The 13,276-nt window shown below is 45.7% G+C and overlaps 2 protein-coding genes across 2 annotated transcripts; both read left to right on the forward strand.

The window, feature by feature from the left end:
• The first annotated feature begins 304 nt into the window (after positions 1-304).
• Positions 305-2,893, forward strand: LOC131663048 (uncharacterized). The gene has a single exon (XM_058933114.1). The coding sequence runs from the start codon at positions 305-307 to the stop codon at positions 2,891-2,893; it is 2,589 nt and encodes an 862-aa protein (XP_058789097.1).
• A 516-nt stretch (positions 2,894-3,409) lies between these two features.
• Positions 3,410-5,134, forward strand: LOC131663049 (uncharacterized). The gene has a single exon (XM_058933115.1). The coding sequence runs from the start codon at positions 3,410-3,412 to the stop codon at positions 5,132-5,134; it is 1,725 nt and encodes a 574-aa protein (XP_058789098.1).
• Positions 5,135-13,276: the final 8,142 nt, after the last annotated feature.

Here is a 13,276-nt window from a genome sequence, read left to right on the forward strand (position 1 = left end):
AAGAAACTATTAGCATAACGCAGCTCACGATCTATGCACCCATACACTCCCGCAATCACCGCAATTAATTCCTCACGCCTCTTTCCTTCAAGCTTATTACTCGTTAATATTGAACAAATTGGTGCCCCGGGTGAGGAGTGTATGAGTGCATGAATATCCTCTGCGACAGCAATAGTCTAATAGCGTATATACATTGTCATCTAGCGACGTTATCCGTACGTTGTTCGTTTCAATTCACGGAGTGTAAACTGAGTAAGGTCCACTGCATCGCTGTAATAAACCCGCGTGTTACAATAGAGGCAAAATGTCGCGTGTTAGTATGGCAAAACTTGCCGACATTCAGAAACATCGCGTCAATGAAATCGTTGCGATCGGCAATCGTATAAAAGAACGCGCACCAGAAACGCTCAACGCTGCGATAATCCAAACACGGATCAACACTGTCTCTGACCTATGGCACGAGATACGTAAGACTCACCATGAAATTACTATGCGCAACGACTCGACCGCGAATTCATACATGACGGAAAATACGTACGACGCCATGCAACAACTATACGAGGAAACTCATGACTGGCTGCTTACTACTTTAACTAAGTTTCAAGGCCTGCGAGAGCTAAACACTCGGCGACGCGCGCGTGATGCCGACGATAATGACGATGATGACGAGACTTCGGTAAAACTTCCGCGCTTAGAATTGCCTACTTTCTCAGGCAAATATGAAGACTGGGGCAGCTTCGCGGATCAATTCAGTTCGATTGTGCATGACGCCCCACGCATCTCAAACACCACGAAACTACGATATCTCAAGTCTTGCCTGCGCGGCCCCGCCGGTGATTTGGTGAAGGACGTCCCAATACTGGGCGTTAACTACGAGCCCACATGGGCAGCCCTGAAAGAACGCTTTCACAATCCACGCCTGACAATAAATAACCTGATTGATTCCTTCCTTAATTTACCGCATTTGAAAAGAGAGTCAGCCGTTGACTTACGCGCATTCGCCGACGATGCCCAACGAATCGTACGAGCTCTCACGACTTTAAGAGCACCGGTAGCTCATTGGGACCTATGGCTGGTACATATCGTGGAAATTCGTCTCGACCCAGAGTCGAGAAAACAATGGGAAGCTGAAATGTCCGTGAAAGATCGTCAACCCGCCGCGAGTACGCCAGATCATGAGGACGATCATCTACATCGGATGCCGAAATTTGTCGAATTATCGGCCTTTCTCGAGCGCCGCGCGCATTCGTTGTCAGCAATTCAGTCAACCAATAACGAGAAGGCGACTTCCCAGCCACAACGGAATAACAACAGTTCGCGACGAGTTCATCACGTGCACGCTGAGCAGCCTGAGCAGCCAGTCAAAACGGTCCAATGTCCTTTCTGTACTGAGTCACACTACCTCTCGCGCTGCCCTACGTACTTGGCAAAGAAGGTCTACGACCGACAATCAATATGTCGCCGCTTGGGCCGTTGCTTCAACTGTTTAGGACCCCACAAGTTCAACTCTTGCAAATCAAACGGCCGCTGCAAGACTTGCAACGAGAAACATCACTCGTCTCTCCACTTCGATAAGCGAACAAAAGGAAAGCCAAATGATAACGCAACAAATCCCACCAGCGACGCTCCCGCTCAATCGGTTAGGTCGAACGTCGCTCAAGTAACGGTCGACCCCACGCTCTCAATCAACTCGTGCAACGCGAATTCGTCAACGAGCCCTTCCCTCATCCTCCTTGCGACGGCGCAAGTGATCGTGATCGGCCCCACCGGTAAGCAAACCCGCGCTCGGGTTCTCCTATATCAGGGCTCGGAGGCGACTTTCGTGTCTGACGCATTGGTCCAATTACTCGGACTGCCGCGTGATCGTGTGCGTACAGGTTTGACCGGAGTCGGTGGCTGCAAAGCGGGTGTCGTCAACTCACGAACGATTTTCGCGCTGCGCTCACGCGTGGACGCGCATTTTGAACTTGAGGTGAGCGCCTTTGTGTTGCCACGCCTGACCGAAAATCTACCTGCTCGCAGCCTCATTGAATTTGACCTCGGCCCCTTCGAAGGCTTGTCTCTGGCCGATCCAGACTTCCACCTATCGGACCGCGTTGACATAATGATTGGCGCAGATCTGTACGGCCAATTGCTTTGTTCGGGTCTTAAAACGTTCCCATCAACTTTATTAGTCGCTCAGAATACAGCCCTCGGATGGGTTATCTCGGGCCCTGCCCATAGCATTGCCCCACGGCGGGCGGTAGCCGCTCACAACGCCTCGGTGACTGCGTTGCGTTGCGCCATTCACAACGATTTTGACGAGGCCATCGAACGATTTTGGAAGATCGAGGAGGTTTCCTCCCCCGCGCGCACATTAAATCCCGATGACGAAGCTGCCGAAAAACTTTTCGACGAAACGCACTCTCGGGATAAAAATGGACGCTTTGTAGTACGTCTACCTCTGAAAGCGGGAATACCTAGCGTAGCACTCGAAACAAGACGAATCGCGCTTGGCTCACTCAAACATCAAGCTTTACGGTTCTCGCGCGACTCAAATTTGGCACTCTCGTACTCAGAGTTCATGGAAACATACATACATCTTGGTTACATGGTACCGATACCACAGTCGGAAATCAACAACCCCCACGCATGGTACTTACCACACCACGCCGTCGTTCAAGGAGATCCCGGTCGATCGAAAATCCGTGTTGTATTTGACGCCTCGCGTCGAACTCGCGAGCAGTTTCGTTTAAACGACTTCCTCAGAGCAGGCCCCGCACTCCAAGGCGATCTCGCATTAATCCTCTTAAATTGGCGACGCTACCGTTACGTGTTCACCGCTGACATTGTCAAAATGTTTAGGCAGATCCGCATCGCGCCAGAAGACCAAGATCTCCACCGCATTCTTTGACCGCCGTCGGCTCCCGTTGATTGGCGCCTCACAACTGTCACTTACGGTACCGCTTGTGCACCGTACCTCGCGATTCGGACGTTATTGCAGCTTGCAAAAGACGAGCGTACACGCTTCCCCCTTGGCGCTGAGTGCTTGGAAAGAAACACTTACGTGGACGATACGTTCGCCGGAGCAGACGAGCTTACGACCGCTATACAAAAACGAAATCACTTAGTCGGCATACTCGGGACAGCTAGCATTAAGCTAGATAAATGGGCCGCCAATCACGTCGACCTACTACCACCTGCCACGACCTCGTTTGATAGTAACGAAGTAAAGCGAATTGACTGTGACAAATCGGTGAAAACCCTCGGAGTTCATTGGAACCCGTCGTCTGATAAGTTTCATTTTTCCACGGGAACCCCTAAAGGCAGCGGTGAGCCATGGACAAAACGCTCGGTATATTCAGCGATCGCGAGCCTATTCGACCCATTGGGGTGGCTCTCCCCAGTGACCGTGATTGCCAAGATAATTATGCAGGATCTGTGGATCTCCAAATGTGAATGGGACGAGCCTCTGCCGGCCCAGATCCGTGAGCAATGGCGTCACTATTGCCAATCCCTGTCAGATCTCCCCGCGCTCTCGATCGACCGATGGTTAAGCTTGACGCAGCAAAGTTCCGTACAGCTCCAAGGATTCTCAGATGCGTCCTCCCGCGCGTATGCCGCAGCTGTATATTTTCGCGTCGACGACGGTAAAGGCAACGTGCGTATCTCGTTGCTCGCCTCTAAGACGAAACCTTCGCCTATTAAAACTAAAAGTATCCCGAATCTCGAGCTTTGCGGCGCGGAACTCCTCGTCAAATTGGTCCGATACTTACAACGGTTAGAGTTCTTATCGGAAATACCAGTTTATTTATGGTCCGACAGCCAAATAGTCCTCACGTGGCTGAAAAAACACCCGTGCCACTGGAAGACTTTCGTCGCCAATCGCGTATCGTTCATACAAACCGAACTGCCCTCAGCCATATGGTCGCACGTTCCGACAAAGCAGAACCCAGCCGACTTGGCGACACGCGGAGTGTTACCTGACGAATTGGGACAGATGGATTTGTGGTGGCATGGGCCGACCTGGCTCCGCTCTGACTCGCAAGATTGGCCAATGCCAGCGAAGACAGTACAAGCTTTGCGTACCCGAACGAGTACAGGGGAGTCAGGGATTCTCTCACGCTATTCTACGCTTTCACGGTTGACGCGCATAACAGCTTGGCTTTTGCGCCCGCTCTATCAGCTCCGCCGACGTAAGGAAGGACTAACCGCGTTACCCTCAAAGCGCCTCACTACCACCGATCTCGAATATGCACGCGACGCGCTGATACGAGTATCCCAATCGCACGCTTTCTCAAAAGACATAGAACTTATAAAGGCCGAAAAGACATTGCCCCGGTGCAGTCCGTTGAGGAAACTCAAGCCGATTCTCGGATCTGACGGCATTCTACGAGTAGGAGGCCGCCTTGACAATAGCAATTTGCCGCACTCGGTAAAAAATCCGCCCATTTTGCCTCGCCTCTCCGCACTTAGCCGACTTTTTGTACACTTCGCGCATCAAAAATCATTACACGGTGGACCTACGTTAACTGCAAGTGTTCTTCTCCGATACGCGTGGATACTAGGTATGCGACCATTAGTTAAGTCATTAGTAAACAAGTGCGTCAAGTGTCAAAGACACAAGCCCCGCCTGGCCCAACAACTTATGGGCAGCCTCCCTGCTGCGCGCGTTACACCATCGCGCCCATTCACAACATCAGGATTGGACTACGCGGGACCATTTCAAATACGTACGTCGAAGGGTAGAGGAGAGCGTGCTTATAAAGGGTACATCGCTCTATTTGTCTGCTTCTCTACGAAGGCCATCCACCTCAAAGTCGTTAGCGATCTCACCTCCGCTACATTTATCGCCGCCTTTCGTCGATTTGTAAGCAGACGGGGGCTCTGTAAGGAGCTGTACAGTGACAATGCCACCACGTTCAGAGGAGCTGACGCTGAACTACGTGCCATGTTCAACGCCGCGTCGGACTTTTACAAGGACACCGCATCTACACTCTCGAACGATGGGACTTCATGGACTTTCATCCCCCCGACTACCCCTCACTATGGTGGCTTATGGGAAGCAGGTGTGAAATCTACGAAGCATCTGTTGAAACGGCTCGTTGGCGAGCATACGCTTACTTTCGAAGAATTTGCGACCTTATTAGCATAGACCGTATTAGACCGAAGCATGCCTCAACTCGCGCCCTTTGGGCCCCCTCACTTCTGACGTCGATGATTTGCAAGCACTCACCCCATCCCACTTTCTAATCGGAGCCGCTTCAGGACTTGTACCAGACGAACCAACGCCAAACGTCCCGGAGAATCGTTTGAGTCGTTTTCAACTCTTACAACGCATTCGCGACCAGTTCTGGAAGCGATGGACCAGCGAATACATACTACAAATCCAGGAAAGAGGGAAATGGCGAGAACCAACCAAGAACTTCACAGTTGGACAGCTTGTACTTCTCAAGGACGATCGCTATCCATTATCAAAATGGCCTCTTGGACGTGTGATCGAGACCCACCCGGGTCAAGACGACCTTGTACGAGTCGTCACCGTCAAAACCGCCACGAGCACCTTTCGTCGACATATTGCCTGCCTCGCACCTCTTTCGTTGGAACAACCGGACAGCAGTGAAAATTCAGCTAAGCGGGAATAGAGCATGTGGACTACTTCGCGCGTATATTCGGCCGGAGGCCGAAGGCGGGCAGAGTGTTCGCGCGCGCTGCTCTTCACGTGTTGGTGAGCGTGTTTTTTCCCTTTCTTGCTTGCTGCCGACGCTTCTTAACGACCCAAGTGTTCACCTCATGCCGAAAACTTACGAGCCATTCAAGATAATAATCTGCCACTACTCAAGCATAACACTTCGTTCGGGGAAAACTTCATCGCAGGACACATGCTACACAGCCGCCAATACGCAGCAACAAACATGGTCTCGCATAACGACCTCTCAGGTAGCCAGCGGCCTTCTCAAGAACTGTACGGCAACGCTACCCTTGATATCAGCTACTCGGATCTTTTGGGGACCCAACGAGGAGAAAAAAGGGAAATGCCCCCACTCATTATTGCAGCTCCTTGCTAGGCATTGTCGAGGGACCCCGGCGTTGAACAGCAGTCTCTCGAGAGCATCCGCGGCGTTCGGACGTAAAAAGTCGAGCTTCACCATTCTCGCGCCTCGCAAACGATTGGTAACAGACGCACCAAAGTTTCCGGCCATATCACAAGTGCCCCCCCCCCCTTTGTTCGTAGTGCGCGTACGCGTTGTGACCAAACCCGTCAGTGGGTCCTTACGTATGTGTGTACGACGACGCGAGAGAAAGGGGCTGGCGACCAAGCAACTTGACGCGTCAGCAGAGGGCCTTCGACTCTCTGAGGGGGTGTCAGATCCCGCTGCCTACCAATCGGCAATTTCGGCTCCATTGCAGTGAGGGCTGCTCCCGTGTCCGAGACGTCGGAACTGCATGCACCGCCGTACACCGCCTGACATCCTCTTCCCGGTTTCGCTAACCTACCCACAGGGCGTCGTCGTGATAGACAATAGGTAAGAGAGCTCTCAAAACCACGCGGTGAGTTGGCCACTCAACACTCTGTACAGGCTACGCGAGCCTACTATCCGACCTTTTTATGTAAACTTCATGTAGTAACCATGTTAATAAAGAAACTATTAGCTTAACGCAGCTCACGATCTATGCACCCATACACTCCCGCAATCACCGCAATTAATTCCTCACGCCTCTTTCCTTCAAGCTTATTACTCGTTAATATTGAACAGACTACTACTTATTTTATTATAAAAGCTGATGAATTTTTACTCAGCTCAAGATATATTGGAAAAATTATTCAAAAGATTAATTCAAAAGAAGATCGATAAAGCTATTATACTGTTATACAACACTAAACTTACATATTCCGACCCACACACAAAGTTCCAGCCTGCCCCGAGCCAACATTGCGTTCGAGTCTATAACGCCTGGACTATGAAGCGAGCGAACTAAAATAACTATTATACAGATTCAAATGTAAATGCGATGATGAGGGCTCTACGAAAATAAGAGCAACTTACAATTATATTATTACTACAAATAATTTAGCGATACGATTTACGCATGTAACATATTAAAATATAAAATTAGAAATACTTGTATGCGATCGCTATAACCCTTTAAATGTATTAATAACCGACAAGCCATCTGACGAATTAAATTAATACTGTGGGCAAAAAGTAAGGTGAATTTTCAATTTAAACTTCGCGGGCTTAACATTTCGGGCTAGTTCTTTTTTTCTTGAGTTGATAGGACTGCGAATGACATCTGGGACAAATTTCATGTCAATGTCATCATCAGTAATATATTTACGCTTGTGTTTACCAAACGACCAAGAGTGCATGTTTCGATTTTTACAATGTCTGATTTAATTGAGCAAAGAAGTGCCATCAAATTTTGTTTGCGGAATGAAATTTCGGCTGCGGAAACGTTGAGGATGTTGCGGAAGGCCTTTGGTGATTCTACTATGTCGCAGAAAAATGTTTATAAGTGGTACAAAGACTTCAAAGAGGGTCGAGAACGTGTTGATGACTTGGAGCGCTCCGAACGACCATCGACGTCAACAGATGACCAACACGTCAATAAAGTGAAGGAATTAGTGCTCGAAAATCGTCGGTTGACTGTTAGAGACCTTACTGATATGATCGGAATATCAGAAGGATCTGTGAAAACAATTTTGAAAGACCATTTGGGCCTACGAAAAGTCAAATCTCGTTTGGTACCGAAAACGCTCAATTTCTTTCAAAAAATTCGCCAAAAATTCGACGCATATCGTTCCGCAACCACCGTATTCGCCTGATTTGGCTCCGTGTGACTTCTGGCTATTCCCAAAACTCAAGAGACCAATCCGAGGAACGCGTTTCGAGTCGATTGAGGAGATAAGAGCTGAATCGAAGAAGGCGCTGATGGCTATACCGGAAAGGGACTATTTGGCATGTTTCGAGGATTGGAAAAAACGTTGGCATAAGTGTATTTTATCGGGAGGGGATTACTTTGAAGGGGATGACATTGATGTAGAAGAATAAATAAAGATTTTTCATTTTACAAACAAATTCACCTTACTTTTTGCCCACAGAGTAACTTGATTGATGAAATTAGAAACTCGGACGAAACTCGCTGGTGACGTCACGACTAATAAGCGAATTAGAATAAAATTTTATTTCCGTCCGCATTGAAAAATAAATAAGAGTAGGGGTAGATCTTTCACATCAATCAATGCTAAGCGACTTAGTGGGGGGTGAGAGAGGGTAAATAGCGACGAAAGTAGGAGATAAAATAAGGGCACTGTACCTTTCTAATTTACATATTGACCAATGATGAAATATTCGGAGGGCGCTACCGATATCCGAATTAGCATATCGGTCAATAATAGGATTTCTTCTTGGAAAGACGAGAGGAAAGACGATCTTTGACCGCGAAAAGCCGTTTCTCGTCCATTTTTCCACTGATCGCTAGATTAGAAGGAAGCAATTGTGCTAGATTCGCTGCCGTAGTTTCGCTCGTCGAGTTCTTCATCGGAAATCTGTAAGTAGGCAAAGTGCCACTTACTAAAATTAATTGTGAAGTGCGGTGCGTGATTTTTCTCGGGCGAATAATACCGTCGCGACGCGTGGATCTGATCCGCCGCGCATTGAGTCGCGTCGAGTCGTGCTGACCATCCGCTATTCAGACCGTAATTCTATTTGTATTTTAGAATAAAGGAAAGTCAAGTGTGATCAATTTTTCTTAATTTTACGTCTTGTTACCCTCCCTTACCAGGATGCTGATATTTTCAGCCGCGGACGGTTAATAAGGAGAAGTACTTGTTCGCCATTTTCGGTCCCGACATTAGGTAACTTACGAGCGAAATCGAATGAATCTCCGATCTGAGACAAGGAGTCATAGTTTGAGCTGTCGTTACGTCGAGGACATGAGAAGATGAATAAATTGACAATTTTTGGACACCAACGGCCTGATACCAAGGAAATCGCTGTGTTAACGTCTATCTGCCCCCTCTGGGCAGTCGCACTGTGGGCGAACAGAGATACGCCACGATATTATGGCCCTACCCCAGACGATCGCCCTAATTTAGGTACGGCGGTCTGGCGCCCTTATAAGTCGGGGAAAAAGGGCCAATCAGGCCTTTTGGTGGAAGTACTTCGAGTGCGCGGCTGAGACCCCTTGAAATTCCCCGCCACAGTACCCATTAAAATCTACAATTTGGCATGTTAAAGATTCAAGTAATGTAATAAATAACTGAAAAATACGAAAGAAAGAGCTCGCGAAGGACGCTAATTAACAATAGTAGATTAAATAATAAAGTTTAAGTTTGGTAAAATCAAGGTTTCGGATTCAAATCTTTATTCACTTTTAACAAAAGTTGATTATTTAGAATAAAACTTGTAAAAATGTCCAAATTTTGTATAAAATTTATACAAAACTTGTACAACACTTGTATAAAACTTGTATAAATTTAGTATACATATTTTCGGAATAAATGGATACGAATTTTGTATGAGTATTGTGCGATTTTCCATCTAAAGCCGATGACGATTTTTCATCTAAAGCCATTCTCCCACTCCGTAGACCCTGATATCCATTGTTTCTCTCTCTTCATTGCTAGTCGTGAGCGACATCTAATAACTGTCGAAGGATTAGAAATTTCTCGCTAGTGCTACACTCTAGAACCATTTTCTTCAATTCTCCACGAATTACTGATGTCTTACATAACCTTTTTGCATTTTGCATCATCTTTCTCTCTCTCTCTCTCTCTCTCTCTCTCTCTAGCTCTAGCTCAACGTGGATCACGGCACGCGGAGGAAGGGAGTGCATGTTGTTTATAGTTCTAACTTGGGAATGCGGTGCTATAGTAGTAAACGCGTGTTCTCTCCCTTTCTAACTCTGGCTCAGCGTGGAAGAGGAGGGGAGCGCATGCTATCTATAGTTTTAACTTGAAGATGTACTGCTATAGTAGTAAATGCGTGCTCTCTCCACGGAGGGAGCTTAAGATGTAATGTCTCTACTAAAAGGGTATCCTATCCTTCTCATTCATGACTATTTTATTATTGTAATTAGTTAAATATTAGTTAAGTAAGTTCATATTTAATTTTTTATTTAATATTTATTATTTTTAATTATACATTGAGTAGAGTATACTTTGTCTACAATCTTTATGTTCAGTATCCAACATAACTATTTTAGAATATTTAGTCCAATTTTTATATGAATTATAGTCTTTTGTAAATCTTTCGTCTGTATAGACCCCATTTGATTTTGTTCGTTTTTCTCTTTCCATCATCCAATCGTATATCTTTTGTATATTTACCACAGCACATACTATATTCTTTCGATTTTGACTATGATATATACATGATGATTTAAATTTAAGACTTAAATCTTCCAATCGCTGGCATCTCATTTCAGTTTCGATATCTAAAATGTTTCTGTAATTAAAAATAATAATTAAATTCAAATTTATAAATATATGTTACTGTAAATTATTTAAACCTACTTTTCAGGAATAATTTTTTTGAGCCATTGCTTCTCTTGTAATCCTTTCACATAAATATTTCTACCATCATGTAAATGACTATGTATGCAATTTAAAAAACTATATGGCATTATACCATTTCTCCATAATATACCTATAAAAATTCAAGACGTTGATATGTATGAGATCATGAAAGCAGACATTGATAAATTTAACACATCAGACTATCCAAAAGTTTTCGGTGTCATGAAGAATAAGTGCAATGCTGCTATTATGAGAGAATAGATTGGGTTACGAAATCAACTGTACAGTATTGAAATAACGAATAAGGAGTTCCTGAAAAAGGCAAAAGGAGTGGAAAAACATACACTAAAAGATACTATCACTCACTCAGATTATCGAAAGTGTTTAAATAAAATAGAAATTATTAAACGAACCTAGTGTAATATTCGATCTAAATTACATCAAGTAATAACAGAGAGAGGGGAAAAGCTAGCATTAAGCTCTCATGATGACAAATGCTGCTTTTTTGATAATCATCCGGACACACTTTCATGGGGGCATTATAAAACTCTTGAAATTGCTAAAATGAAGGAAAAAATTGTACAGCTACGAAGTAAGAGGCATAGAAAAGAAGACGAATTGTCAGAAGAAAACAGGAATGCAAAAGATAGAGAATTGAAGAAAATGATTCTAGAGGGCAGCAGTAGCGAGGGAATTCTACTCCTTCGACAGTTACTAGATGTCGCTCACGACTAGCAATGAAGAGGGAGAAACAATGGATACCAGAGTCTACGGAGCGGGAGAATGGCTTTAAATGAACAATTGTTAGAGAGGAGAGACTGAAAGAGAAGGAAGCGGCGATGGTGGCTTCAGCTTTAAGAGTGGGGTTGCCACTAACAAAACCAAGAGCTCAATCTTGTTCAGTACAGTTGCTCAACTCTCGCTCAAACGGCAGTCTTACTCTCAACCTCTAATACATCTTCCACAAACTATTGAAAGAAGTAAGACATTTAAATAATTTTAGTTTATTAACAACTTAGTAACAAATAAATAATCAATTAATTCTTTGATTTTTTATTTTATAGAATGGATTTCTTATCAATAAACAAGATTTCAAAGACGATTTTCCTTCCCTGGAAGGCGATGTCCCAACTTGCACAGGATACTATATACCAAGTTATAAAAGTTAGATGGTTAACAACGAAATCGGGATTTAGCGTTGTTATTACAATTGATAGTAGATAAGCAATGTATGTTCCGGGACACAAAGGAGCCGACAAAGGATGCCGCCAATGTATAAGGATACGTGTATGTTCTGGAACACAAAGGAGCCGCCCGATGAAGGTGTGAAGGTAGTGACACCTTTTAATTTATGGTCAGACCCCATGCTGAGTGTCTAAAAGGCATTTGATGTACCTTTGACACCTTCCGCGTGCCAGTGGGCCCCATGCTGAGTGTTTAAAGGGCATTTGATGTTGGTTTGACACCTCGCGCGCGCCGCCAATGTATAAGGGATATGTGTATGTTCTGGGACACAAAGAGGCCGCCCGATGAAGGTGTCGCGATAGTGACACCTTTTAATCGCGATAAGGTGAGACCCCATGCTGAGTGTTGCATTTGATGTTCGTTTGACACCTCCCGCGTGCCAGTGGGCCCCTTCGACAGTGACACCCCCCCCCCCCACCCACCCACCCACCCACAGAGGTTGTTAAGGTAGGATGTTGTAGAAGTCGGTAGGGTGTTTGGTAAACTATATGATGGTCTCCCTCTCTCTCTATCCCTCTCTCTCGCTCTCCTTCGATAGTAGGGCGCATCACCCACCCACCCACCCACAGAGGTTGTTAAGGTAGGAGGCTATAGAAGTCGGTAGGGTGTTTGGTAAACTATATGATGGTCTCTCTCTCTCTCTTTCTCTCTCTATCCCCCTCTCTCGCTCTCCTTCGATAGTAGGGCGCTTATGCTGGCTGAGTGTGGACCCTCGGAGAGGGGGTAGCGTCTCTAGCTTGCTAGGCGCGTACACTGTATAGTGCGGATGCTGTTTTCTCTCTCTCTCTCTCTATCCCTCTCTCTCTCTCTATCCCTCTCTCTCGCTCTCCTTCGATAGTAGGGCGCTATGGGGCCCCTTCGACAGAGTGAGACCCCATGCTGAGTGTCTAAAAGGCATTTGATGTACCTTTGACACCAGCCGCTGAGTACCTAAAAGGTAATCGATGTAGCTTATGCATTGAAGATGCGCCGCCAATGCATAGGGTATATGCGTATGTCCTGAGACAGAAGCCAGTGGGCCCTTCGACAGTGCTCCCCCCCATTCACCCACTCTCCCACCCACCTACAGAGGTTGTTAAGGTAGGTTGCTGTAGAAGTCGTTGCTAAGAGTCTAAAGCATAACCGATGTTCCTTTTTAAATGAAGATGCGTTCTAGCAGCGTGCACTATCCTTTTTCAGGGTCACATATAATTTAGGAAACTTTCGACCACCCACACCAGCTTGCACTTTCTCCAATAAGGGAACGTTCATAAACCACATGGCTCTATTTTGGGTGTATTTTAATCCCCGCTACGTTCATGTGGTGTATCATAGCTTTTCACCGACCCCCTCCCCCAAATGGCACGTGGTTTTTCTGAGTAAAAAAAAATTTTTTTTTATAAAATACAATATATTTAAGATTCAAAGCCATCCGCAGTTGCAAATGGTGAAACGAGCCAATCATGCAAATCATTTATTAATACGGAATCATTCTCTTCTGTTTGGATCTCTTTGGTATCTGTAAAATCAATTTCGATGTCTTCTTCTTCG

The sequence above is a fragment of the Phymastichus coffea genome, unplaced genomic scaffold (assembly GCF_024137745.1).
Source record: "Phymastichus coffea isolate CEN01 unplaced genomic scaffold, Cenicafe_Pcof_1.1 PCOF00030, whole genome shotgun sequence".
Taxonomy (NCBI): domain Eukaryota; kingdom Metazoa; phylum Arthropoda; class Insecta; order Hymenoptera; family Eulophidae; genus Phymastichus; species Phymastichus coffea.